The sequence below is a fragment of the Sphaerodactylus townsendi genome, linkage group LG15, assembly GCF_021028975.2.
Source record: "Sphaerodactylus townsendi isolate TG3544 linkage group LG15, MPM_Stown_v2.3, whole genome shotgun sequence".
In the NCBI taxonomy this organism is placed as follows: domain Eukaryota; kingdom Metazoa; phylum Chordata; class Lepidosauria; order Squamata; family Sphaerodactylidae; genus Sphaerodactylus; species Sphaerodactylus townsendi.
Genome location: NC_059439.1, coordinates 28409210 through 28421909, shown reverse-complemented (window position 1 = coordinate 28421909; position 12700 = coordinate 28409210). Strand labels below are relative to the sequence as shown.

At 49.2% G+C, this 12700-nt stretch overlaps 1 protein-coding gene across 5 annotated transcripts in view; it reads left to right on the top strand.

The window, feature by feature from the left end:
- Positions 1 to 12700, top strand: part of PPP1R12C (protein phosphatase 1 regulatory subunit 12C) — a 45004-nt gene that overhangs the window by 20720 nt on the left and 11584 nt on the right. For 3 of the 5 annotated variants that reach the window (XM_048517077.1, XM_048517080.1, XM_048517078.1), the window contains exons 8-12: positions 2116 to 2258; positions 2348 to 2442; positions 4931 to 5119; positions 6687 to 6782; positions 7261 to 7355. In XM_048517077.1, coding sequence (XP_048373034.1) covers positions 2116 to 2258; positions 2348 to 2442; positions 4931 to 5119; positions 6687 to 6782; positions 7261 to 7355 — 618 coding nt within the window. The remainder of the gene's footprint in view (positions 1 to 2115; positions 2259 to 2347; positions 2443 to 4930; positions 5120 to 6686; positions 6783 to 7260; positions 7356 to 12700) is intronic. The other 2 variants (XM_048517079.1, XM_048517083.1) reach the window with 1 other exon arrangement.

Here is a 12700-nt window from a genome sequence, read left to right as displayed (position 1 = left end):
TTCTGGTTTGGCACCCGGTTGGCAGCTCTCGCAAGCGGAGGCTGCAAAACAAGTCCCAGAGAAGCCTTTATTTGGTGCGCCTTGGGCTCGCCCGGGGGGATAGGAACGGCCTCGGCTCTGTTTCCTGCAGACGTGTTTACATGTTACAAATTGCAGATTCCGGGTCCCGCCATCCAACAGTTTGTGGTTACGTGTCGAGTTAGTACCAATTACGGGAGCTTGTCGCCCTGCCAACAGTAGCAGCCTGGCAAATTCCTCTCAGGGCAGGAAGCATCAGTTCACTCGAGGTTGCGTTGGCTGACAATGCCGTTAAGCTGGAGAGGAATCACCGCGGTGTTCTTGGATCTGAAGCAAACCAAAGTCCCACTCGGTTCAACCCTCTAAGCCAAGGGTCCCCAGCCTGGCACGCCAGGGCACCGTGCCACCCACTGACACACTTTCTGTTACCTGCCAAATGTTTTCAGGACGGGGGGGGGCACCAGTCCTTTTTGCCCAGCACAGCTTCTGATTGACTATTGGAGATTGGATTGGCTGTGCAGATTTTTTGAACGTCGCTTTGGCAGCAGCTGCCAACACAGCACGAAGATCCACACTGTATTACCAAAGTTAAGCTGTGGCCGGTTTTTGTGGCTGGTCGTGCATCCTGCTACAGCCATCTTGTGGCTGCCCACCGTGCCGTTCCAAATGTGCCCACAGGCTCAAAAGGGGGGGGCTACTCTAACCAGAGTGCCCATGAGAGAGTAGCGAATGTGCCCCTGCCACGCTTAAGATCTAGAGCACAGGCGTCAAACTTGCGGCCCTCCAGATGTTATGGACTACAGCTCCCATCATCCCCTGCCAGCATCATGGGAACTGTAGTCCATAACATCTGGAGGGCCGCAAGTTAACACCTGTGCTCTAGACCAGTGATTCCCAAAGTGGGCACCACCGCCCCCTTGTGGGTGCTGCAGTGATCCAGGGGGGCGGTGATGGCCACAGGTAGAAACATTAATACATGTATCTTTCTGTTTAATTGCTATTAAAATTTTTTAAAAAATTAATTTCCAGGGGGCGCTAAGTAATATTTTTTCTGGAAAGGGGGCTGTAGGCCAAATAAGTTTGGGAACCACTGATCTAGACGGTACTATATGAATATATAATTTATATTATAAAATTCTTAATAACTCGTAGCCCGAAGTATCTTTTTGATCTTGCATTGAGAAGGGAACGATATTGGAATGGAAGTTACTGTAACTTAAAAGGAAGTTATTGTAACTTAAAAGGAAAGTAGTTTTCATACTCAGTATGATGTTTAAAAAAATTATGAGTGACACCCTAGATTATGAGTGTCAATATTAAAATACTAAGAGCTTTATAACAAGCCCTAAATAAGAGCGATTAGAAATTAGACAGAAGTAAGACAGATGTGTTTTAATTCTATGTATGCTGTCTTTCTTTGCTTTTTATTTTTTTTCGTATGTAATGAAATACTTCATATGTACTATGTTAACATTAAATAAAGCTCTTTTTAAAATGGGAGAAAAGAAGATCTAGAGACATGGTGGCGAACCTTTGGCACTCCAGATGTTATGGACTACAATTCCCATCAGCCCCTACCAGCATGGTCAATTGGCTGTGCTGGCAGGGGCTGATGGGAATTGTAGTCCATAACATCTGGAGTGCCAAAGGTTCGCCACCACTGATCTAGAGGGTGAAATGCAAGGTGCAAGGGAGCACTATCAGACCAGATCCACGTAATCTACAAGCCCTGCTTCTTTAAACCAATAAACTGTATTCCTTAGCCAGTGTCTTAAGGCTGGGCGATTTCATATCGTCATTCGTGGTTATTGTGAGTGTCAAATTGGGTGGAAATGGTCAGCCGGGCCGGACCTCTTGTGTGAGGACAAGCATGATAAGAATGCAGTCAGTAATAATAATCTTAGTGTGATGAAAATTAAGGTGCCAGCTGTTGGTCCTGAGAGGTTATCGGCGTATCTGATGCTTGCAACCCTGTTATGATAGCTCAGTCTGCAACTGAGTTGGTGCTGGTCAAAGCAGAGTAGCAAGAGAGCTATCCAATGTGGGTGCTTTTTGTGTATCATCTTCCACATTTACCGTTCTCCTCCTCCAATCCAGGAGTTCGGTATGTCGCATGAGCAGCAAGGAGAAGATCTCTGTCCAGGACCAGTCGAAGGAGCGCAAGACTTTGGGCACCATCACCGTCGGCGAGGACGAGACCAGCTCAGCCTCGGACGGAGAGGAGGCTCCCAATTCCAGCGGTAGGTGCAGTACGAAGCAGGCGCTCAATCGGGAGCGAGGGAAGACCCGGAGAACAGGTCAGATAACAACCGATTCCTGTCCTCTACAGAGGCAAAGACCAGCCCCCCGACAGACAGCAGTGCGGTGAATGGCGTCTCTCTGGCCACCGTCACCCCCATCCCTCCCAGCCCTGCTACGCAGAAGGTAAGACTTTTCTTCTCCACGCTGGCACGGACTCCTCGGCAGCCCAGAGATGACAACAGGGAGTGTCTGCCGTGGTTCCCCGCCTCTTCCTCCCCCACTCAATGTGGCTGCTGCCAACTTATCATCCCAGATCAGCCCTTTACGCTCCGACAAGCCAGCCGACGTCGGAGCTTGCGTTCGGAGGACCGCAGGATTTAAGTCTCTCGAGGGAGGCTCCGGTAGCTTTTCCGCTCTCTCCGCAGCTGTTCACCCGTGGAATCCGAACTCGAGGCCTTTCGTTTTCTCGCCTGTCCTCACCTTCCGTTATTTCCTTGCCGTTTAGCTGAGGCCGAACATCTGGCCTAGCAACTCTCGTCCACCTCCTTCGGGAGGAAAGGAAGCAGTGGAGGCTGGAGTGGGAAGGGGTCACTTCAGACCCTTCTGGGGAAAGTGAAGAAGGGACCCTCAGGCCCCAGGCTGTGGCACAAGCATAGCTCTCATCTCCTCTCCTCCACCCTCCACGGGCTTTGCATGGATCCTTGCCTGATTTCTTCCCTCACTCGTGCAACGTGTGCGGCATTTGTGCCACTAACCTCTTTGCTAACACTCCCACACCTTCATCTTCCATGCTTCGTTCATCAGCTGTGGCTTGTAGCTAACCGAGGGGAAGGGGAGGCCGACCTTTGTCCTGTTTGAGCTGCTGCCGTGGAAACGGCCACGCAGATCAAACGGCGAATGTTCCGCTCGGACCCTAACCGTACTCTCTCGCCCCGCCCTGATGCCGGCCGGGGGGTTCTTTCCGCTGCATGTCGCTTCTCTCTGGCCCTTCCACCCATGCATAATAATGCTCTTTTGATCCACTTTCAACGCACTTTGCAGCTGGATTTTACTGTGCGGAATAGCACAATCCACACCCAAAACTGTGAAAGTGGATTGAAAGTGCATTATTCTGCATGTGCGGAAGGGGCCTCTGTGTTGCATGAAATACTTTGGACTTTTTTTTTTGTTCTTCTGTCTTTTTTTCCACCCCCCCTTTTTTTTGTTCTGTCTTTTTTCCCCCTCCTGCCCTTCTTGCGTCCTCCCCCCCTTGCGTCCATTGCGGGGCTGCTTCCCCACCCGACTCCGTGCTTCGTTCCCCTTAGCCGCAGTTTGCCTTCATAACTCCTCTGCTGCCCATCCCGAGCCCTCTGGGGCCTTCCATGTGGAGGCAAAGCTTGCGCAAGACAGGGATCGTTCTGGTGTCTGAGGACGGAGAGGAAGATGCCGTGAGTGAGGGAGAGAGAGAAGCAGAGGGGCTGTGGCTCATTGCTAGAACGTAGGCTTTGCAAGCGGAAGGGCTCAGGTTTGATCCCCGGCGTCTCCAGTTAAAAGGGATCGAGGAACAGGTGACGCGGAAGGGCTCGACCCGAGATCTTGGAGAGCTACTGCTGGTGCGAGTAGGCAGCATTGTCCTTAAGAGAGCCAGCATGGCGTAGTGGTTAAGAGCAGGTGCACTCTAATCTGGAGAACCGGGTTTGATTCCCCGCTGTGCCACTTGAGCTGTGGAGGCTTATCTGGTGAACCAGATTAGCTTGTGCACTCCATCACGTGCCAGCTGGGTCGCCTTGGGCTAGTCACAGTTCTCACTGAACTCAGCCCCACCCACTTCACAGGGTGTTTATTATGGGGGAGGAAGGGAAAGGAGATTGTAAGCCCCTTTGAGTCTCCATATATGAGAGAAAGGGGGGATATAAATCCAAACTCTTCTTCTTAATACGTCAAGTGTCTAATTCAGCATGCTGCAGCTTAATGCATTCAAAAGTCTATCCTGCAAGTTTATTCTTTTCCTCACGAACGGAGAACAGGGGCCTAAAGATCTTGACGCAGGAAGCTGAGCAGTCTACTTCCAGGTCAGATGGGCTTAGTGGAGGCCTTGAAGCTGTCTTATCATGGCTCTCTTCCCTAGGAAAGCAAGCTGATTCCAGTGTCCCAGGAGCCCCCTAGTCAGCTCAAAGCACTTTACATCTCTGTTTCCACAACAGTAATTGCCTCAGCACATGGGCAGAGTTTTCCGTTGCCACTTAAAAATCTCAGGGAGCCTGCAGACAGCGCTGATAAGGAAAACGAAGCACCGTTCTGGAAGTGAATACTGGGAGTCCCTCTACGTTTCCTCTACGTGTGCCTCCAAGAGATCTTTGCCTTCCCCTCCACTCCCCTCCCCCCATGTTTGGTGCGCTAGGTGGCTTCCGTTCTCACGGGGAAATCTGTTCCCCAGCCCTCGTGAATCAGAGACTCAATGATGGGAAATCTATACCTCTACTCTATGCCACCTAGCGTGAATTGGAGTCGCCAGCGACCCTGGGCGTGCGAGAACCCACCTGCCTCAGCTCTGCCTGGTTTATATCCCTCTTGTTCGCCCTGACTCCATACCTTCATCCATCCTGACTCCCATTCCTTCCTTTCTTCTCCCTGCTTCTTCTCCGTCTCTCTCTCTTTTCACCCCGCCCGCTTCCCCCCCCCTCCCCCACAGTTTTCTGGAGGCTGCAGCCGCACAATGGAACCGGAGGACTCACAAGCCCCCGCGGTCTGGAGGCAGAGTCTGCGCAAGACCAGCAGCTTTGGGGTGCTGCAGGACGCCCGGCTGGAGGAAGGGGCGGGCAAGGAGGGCGGCGGCATCAAGCGGTCGGCATCCAGCCCTCGGCTGGACACCGAAGAAAAGGTAAGGTCGCGGAAGGAAACGTTCCTGTGAGGAGGCAAGCCAGAGCGTGCTCGAATTTGGCGTGGTGTCATCCTATTGGGGGCTGAGGAAACTGACTACAAACGGGCGGTTCCTCCTTCTATTACATTTGAGCATTACATAGTCTGGGAGCAGAGTGTGATGTGACCAGCTGCGCTCAGTGGCACTGTGTAAGGGCAGGGCTCGATGTGGGTCATCTTGGGCCGTTCTGATTGGTGGCTCAGTGGGGAATGGGGTTAGGGCCATTCTGATTGGTGGCTCAGTGGGGAACGGGGTTAGGGCCGTTCTGATTGGTGGCTCAGTGGGGAACGGGGGTCCAAGGGGTCAGGGAGTGGCAAACTTCACTTGAAAACAAGCAAACCTTATTTGCGCTGTGATTTTTGTCTGGCACACATTCTGGGCCACATTGAGTGGCTTGAAGGAGCCAAAATGGGAAAGGGAGAGCCCTTGGCTTGGGGGTCCCAGAGAAGGGAAAGAGAAAAGTTCTCTGCCTCACTTACCTTCTATCTTTGAATGAAGAACTTTTTGCTATCATTCTCTTTCTTTTTTTATATCTACTTTCTCACCTCTGATTTTTTTAAATTAAAAAAAATGATTAAGATATGCAGGGGTGTCGAACTCTTGGCCCTCCTGATGTTATGGACTACAGTTCCCATCATCCCCTGCCAGCATGATGCTGGCAGGGGATGGTGGGAACCGTAGTCCATAACATCTGGAGGGCCGTGAGTTTGACACCTATGCATTAAAGCAGGGATCTTCAAACTATGGCCCTCCAGATGTTCATAGACTACAATTCCCATGAGCCCTACCACTTGGCCATGCTGGCAGGGGCTGATGGGAATTGTAGTCCATGAACATCTGGAGGGCCATAGTTTGAAGACCCCTGCATTAAAGCAACAAACACTACATCCAATCAGTAAGAGATAATTTTTTTAAAAAAAACGACAGAAAGAAAAGAGATAAATAAACATTTGGCATCTCTTGCTATCGTTTATATACAGAAGCAAATTTAATTCCGGGCTTGAACTTCTCCGTCATCACAAAGCTATTAATCTACCTGTACTCTTATCTGGGAAGAGGTTTTAAAGCCAACATTCATAAGTAGCTGAATGTATCATTGTTTCATTCATTTCAGTTGGACAGATTTTCTTTTCCTATTGTCCACTTGACAGCCCTTAAGCAAATACTTATTGTCTCTCTATTTAATTCTTATCAGCTACAACAGAATATTTCTCTGAGTCTATTAACATTGAATAGTCCATCAATGGTTTCAAGGTTGTATCATATAAGTTCATGTTTTCTTTTTTTCAGATAAATAGTCAACTTGTCTGCTGCTCTAAACCCTTGTATTTTTATAATCCATTCTTCTGTACCTTCCCAACTCTTTGCAGACTTCTCTGTGGGAAAAATCTAGCACCGGCAGGGTGGGTTTCTTGAGACGGGATTCTAAGGGACACATTTTGCCATCGGTTTCTCTGCCCTCTTTCTCTCTCTCTCTCTCTCTCTCACCCCCTGTCCATCCCACCCTTCACTGTCTGTATATTCGCAGCAAGACATCCGGGAGCTCTTGCAGAAGTGGAACAAGAATCCCATTGGCACAGGGTTAGCCAATAGGAGCACAGCTTCTGAGCCGGCCGGTGACCCGGTAGGAGCCTCTGCCCATCAGAGGGTGGGGGCCAATAAGCTTGCTTGCTAGTTGGTTAGATTTGGGGGCTTTAGTCGACAGCCAGGGGGTTCCTGTTGGCTGGATGTGGGTACCGCCCGTGAGCATCTTCGGCCTTCAAGGAAGATGTGGCATGAATGCCCCGCTTTTGTGTGTTTCTCCCCTCCTTTGCCTTGGCTTCTCTCCTTCTCTTTACCTTGGCGTTCTCTGGCCACAGCTTTCTAGGCGCTACTCTGTGTTCCTAAGCACCGGTCTCTGCCGCCCCAGCATCTGTCCAGAGATGCACTCAGAACCTCGCTTCCGAGACCACCTGCGCATGTGACACAAGGCTTGAAATCCCGTCAGAGCTTCCCAGGTCTCCAGCTGGCCTCCGAGCGGCTCCCCCTCCTGGCTGGCACACAAATAATAGGATCGTTCCCCTGCGGGGCCCTTCCTCAGTTCCTCCCTTTCCTTCTTACAGAGCAAAGAACCACGTCTGGCCCGGGTGACGCCAACTCCCACCCGGAGGATATTTGCCCTCCCGGACACGGAGCCTCACCGGGACCCGCGGCGAGCGTGAGTAACTCGCCTTGGGCAAGCCAAGGCAGCGTTAGGAATATAACGTAAGGCTTTTGGATCAGGAGACTTGGGATCAAATCCCTGTTTGATCATAAAATTCACTTGTCCCTTGGGGCAAGTTGCTCTCCTATTGGGAGAGTGAGATTGGAGGGGGGGTGGAGACTATTTATTTATTTATTTATTTATTTATTTATATTTCAAACTTATAGGCCGCCTCTTCCCCAAGGGGCTCGAGGCGGCTTCCAACATGGCTGTTCTACGACAGCAACTCCAACAACTATGCTGCCTTGGGGAAACCGAGTTGGGGGTGGGAGTTCTGGTAGGCTTTGGCCCCATGGGAGAAGAAGGCTATAGCTAAGATGTTTGAACCAGCGTGGTGTAGTGGTTAAAAGTGTTGGACTAGCATCTGGAGGACCCAGGTTCAAATTCCTTGTGTGCCACGGAAGCTGGATGACCTCAGGCCAATCCCACAGTCTCAGCCTAATGTACCTCACAGGGTTGTTGTGAGAATAAAATGGGAAAACGGTGCAAGTTGCTTTGGATCCCCACTGGGGAGAGAAGCGGGGTATGAATTAATTAAATCCATGCTTGCCGCATTCTGGAATTCTTAGGTCCTCCGCTGTGGGGAGTTAGTCGAATCAAGCAGATAAGTGCGCGGAAAGCCTGTGGCCAGTTTGCTGAGAATCCCAGGTTGGGTTGGAGGAGCCGAAGCGAGGGCATTCTTTGGAAAAGAAGGATGGAGATAAAAGGGAACCGGGAAGTCCCAGGCATTCATAAGAACATAAGAAATTCATGCTGCCTTGTCCTTTTATGGGGAAAAAAAAAATCAAAGCCCATCAAATAAGGAAGGTTAATCTTTTATATCGTCAAGTGTCTAACTCGATTTTTAATATTTTTTTTATCTTTTTAAAGATTGTATAAATGAGATATTGCAACATTCTAATGACGATTGATGTCGGAGATGGACTTGACTTATATGTTTGTTTTTTGTACACACAAATAAAAATTAAAAAAAGAAAAAAAATAAGGAAGGTTAATCTTTCACAAACGTTCTTGACCCCTTCCCCGTTGCAAAGAGAACCACCCCGTTTTCATCGGCTGTGAAGTCCATGTGCTGCATGTCTCTGGGCCATTCGTGTTCAAATGTCTCTTCAAACGTCTCTTGTCTTGAGAGCCAGCGTGGTGTCGTGGTTAAGAGCAGGTGGATTCTAATCTGGAGAACCAGATCTGATTCCTTACTTCTCCACATGAGCAGTGGACTGTTATCTGGTGAACCGGGTATGTTCCCCTTCTCTGACACATGAAGCCTGCTGGGTGACCTTGGGCTAGCTAGTCATAGTTCTTGGGGACTCTCTCAGTCCCACCTACCTCACAAGGTGTCTGTTGTGGGGAGAGGAAGAGAAAGGACCTTGTAAGCCATCCTAAACCTCCTTTCGGGAGAGAAAGATGGGGTGTAAATCCAAAACTTTTCTTCTCTTCTTCTTATACAGACAAAACAAATAACCCCGTGCGAAAGCACTGTAGAAATGAAAGACTTCTTTTGCTGAGTTTTTGTCATTAAAGTCCTCAAAAACACTCCTAGGGCCATCTCATAATTCTCTACTCGGTTCACGCTGCCCAGCTGTTTTATCAAAAAACAATCTGCCAATTCCATCCTGTTTCGATAGCCTCGGACCACATTGGAACATGTTAGCGACTCCAGCAATCTTACTGTATGCAGAAGCTAAGCTGTAAGGAACATTGAACGAGCAACTGTCGCCATCTTGATTGTTGCAAAGAGACCGGGAGCTCTTATAGCACATCTTCTGTACTTGGTGAGATGGCTGAGAAGTTTACATAGTCCAATCATTATACACTGATGTAGGCTATCGAAATAGGATAAAATCGGCAGCCTGTTTTTGGATAGAAGAACAATGAGTAGTTTTGAATGACTTTGGATCAAGGTGCTGAATAGCATGAGCAGAATAAAGAATTATGAGATTGTGTTTTTCAGGAAGTTAATGACAAAACTGTTATAACCTACCCTGAGCCCTTTGGGATAGGGCAGGATAAAAATGGAAAGAAAGACAGATAGACAGACAATCGTTTCTACAATGCTTTCTCAAGCCAGCTGTCAGTAGCCTTATCACACAGGATTCATCCTTTTGTCTATATTATGCTATGTTTTTCTGTCATTCATTTATTTGTGTCTTGTACAGCCATCACTAGGCTTGGTAAATACCCTAAAAATTCAGTAAAATTCGAATTCGGATTTATTTGGGCATAAAATTATCTGTATGCCCGAATAAGACAAATAACATATTCGGATATACCCGAATATTCGGGTATATCCGAAAAATTCAGGTCCATTTGAATTTTTTTGTGTTTTTTTGGTGGTTTTTTGCGTTTGGGCCTGCAGGGAGCGCATTTTTAAAGCTAGCAGCACTAACATTTCAGAGTATGAACTGGGGACTGTCCTGATTTTGGGTCCCCAGTTTGGTAAAGTTTGGTTCAGGCGGGGCAAAGTTATTGGTGCCCCATCCCCCATTGTTTCCAATGGGAGCTAACAGGAGATGCGGGCTACCCCTTGGAGGGTCCATAACTTTGGCCTTCCTGAACCAAACTTGGGGGGTATCATTAGGACAGTCTCCAGATGAGACCCCTAAATTTTGGTGCTAGTAGATTTAGAAATGCGTCCCTGACAGTCACCCAAATAAATTTCCCAGATTCTGTGCTCTGAAGTGCCTTGACTCCATTGTAGTCAATGGGGAATTTCTTGGGGGGACGGCTGAGGGGTGCACATTTTTCAAGGTAAAGCCACAAAATTTCAGGGTATCTTCAAGAGAGTCTCTTGACGACACCACCCAGGTTTGGTGAGCTTTGCTTCAGGGGGTTCAATGTTATGGACCCCCAAAACAGTAGGGCCCATCTCCCACCGCCCTCTGAAGCAAAGTTCACCAAACCTGGGTGGTGTCATCAAGAGAGTCTCCTGAAGATGCTCTGAAAGTTTTGTGCCTCTGCCTTGAAAAATGTGCACTCCACAGCCCTCCCCCAGAAATTCCCCATTGGCTGCAATGGAACCACTTCAGAGCACAGAATCTCCCAGCTCTCTTGAGCAAGTTCTATGGTGGGAAAAATTAATTGTTTTTTCCCACCATAGACTTCAATAAGGCTTGCTATTATGCCCAGCTGGCTGTGTCCTGCAGATTTTATTGGGGGCTCTGGGGCGGGGGGTCTTGCTCTTGGTGGGAGCACTTATTTCCCTCAGGGCTGCTGCTGTGTCTCCTGAAAAGAACCAGCCAACTTTGCTGAAGTTTGCATGGTTGGGCATTACTTCTGTGGGCATCAGGTTCACCTTCAAATGGATGCCCACAGCATTTGCCCCTCCCACGTAAACCTCAGCTGAGTTGGCTGGTTCCTTTCAGGACACACATCAGCAGCCCTGCGGGAAATAAGTGCCCCCACCCAGAGCAAGACCCACACAAGACCCCTCAAATCTCTACCACAGAGCCAGCTGGGCATAGCAGCAAACCCCATTGAAGTCTATGGTGGGAAAAAACAATTAATTTTTCCCACCATAGAACTTCCTGAAGAGAGCTGGGAGATTCTGTGCTCTGAAGTGGCTCCATCGCAGGTAGAGAGCAAAGAATCTGGGGGAATTTCTTTGGGTGACTGTCAGGGGCGCATTTTTAAATCTACTGGTACCAAAATTTCTTCGGAGCTCTCTCAGCTCCACCTACCTCACAGGATGTTTGTTGTGGGTGGGGGTCATGGAAGGGCAAGGAGATTGTAAGCCCCTTTGAGTTCTCCTTGCAGGAGAGAAAGGGGGGTATAAATCCAAACTACTACTACTACTCTTCTTCTGCTGCTGCTGCTGCTACTACTACTACTACTACTACTACTACTACTACTACTACTGCAGCAGTAGCATGTTCTCAAACCCAGCACTCTGGCCTAGTAGGTTGCAATGCCTTTTCCTAGTGGCATCCTTACCAAGAAGGAAATAATCTCACCACGCTTGCTCGTGATTAGTTGCAGCCACTAACAAAGCTCTTTGTAAGAGCTGCCTTTGAAGAGCATCCAGAAACCTCCATGGGTGGAGAACGCGGCAGCCCGGATGGAGCAGACGGTGCCAAAGCTGCATCGGCTCCGTTCGCTGCCAGTTTGCTTCCAGGCTCCGTTCACAGTGCCGGCTCTGACCTTGAAAGCCCTACGTGGTCTCGATCCAAGTGGCTGGACTGTCCGCCAGCGGCTGCATGAATCAACCTGTGACAGTCTGCTTCTTGGGCGCTTCTCCTTGTGCTACCCGCACTGGAAACCTGTTGGGAGAGTCTGTCATCTCTGGCGCTAAAAGTGGTTAGAGAAGAAGAAACAATCAGCCAGAATCTAGATCAGGGGTCTGCAACCTGCGGCTCTCCAGATGTTCATGGGCTACAAATCCCATCAGCCCCTGCCGGCATGGCTGATGGGAATTGTAGTCCATGGACATCTGGAGAGCCGCAGGTTGCAGACCCCTGATCTAGAGGAATCCTGATAGCCGGCTGCCTTCATTACCAAGTGCATGAGGTAGAAAATGTTGACAGAGAGACATTTTTCTCTCTTTCTCGCAATACTAGAACCAGGGGGTATTCATTGAAAGTGCTGGGGGGAAGAATTAGGACTAATAAAGGGAAACATTTTTTCACGCAACGTGTGATTGGTGTTTGGAATATGCTGCCACAGGAGGTGGTGATGGCCACTAACCTGGATAGCTTTAAAAAGGGCTTGGACAGATTAAATGGAGGAGAAGTCGATCTATGGCTATCAATCTTGATCCTCCTTGATCTGAGGTTGCAAATGCCTTAGCAGACCAGGTGCTCAGGAGCAGCAGCAGCCGAAGGCCATTGCTTTCACATCCTGCACGTGAGCTCCCAAAGGCACCTGGTGGGCCACTGCGAGTAGCAGAGTGCTGGACTAGATGGACTCCGGTCTGATCCAGCAGGCTTGTTCGTATGTCCTTATGTTCTTACTAAGCTGAACTGAATCATTGGTTTGAGTGCTAGAATCCCAGCTTTGTTAAAACCACGGCGCTTCCTTCCCAGGCCAACCTCCTCGGTGCCCTCCTCGATGGCTTTTTGCCATCAGGCCCAGAGCATTCGGACTTCTCAGGTATTTGCCGCTGTTGGCCTTGTTGGTTTGTTCCTTTCCGTCAGTCCTCGGAGGTTGACGATTCCCGCGGTTGTTTCGGCGGCCGTGTTTTTGCTGTGCTGTCTTCCACTCCGTTTGGTTTGTTGTGTGGGTCTTTTTGCTGGTTTTCTTCTCTGGTTTGTTTCTACCTCTGTGTTTGCCACCTCGGGGTCTTATATAAGCCAAAACGTGCGCTG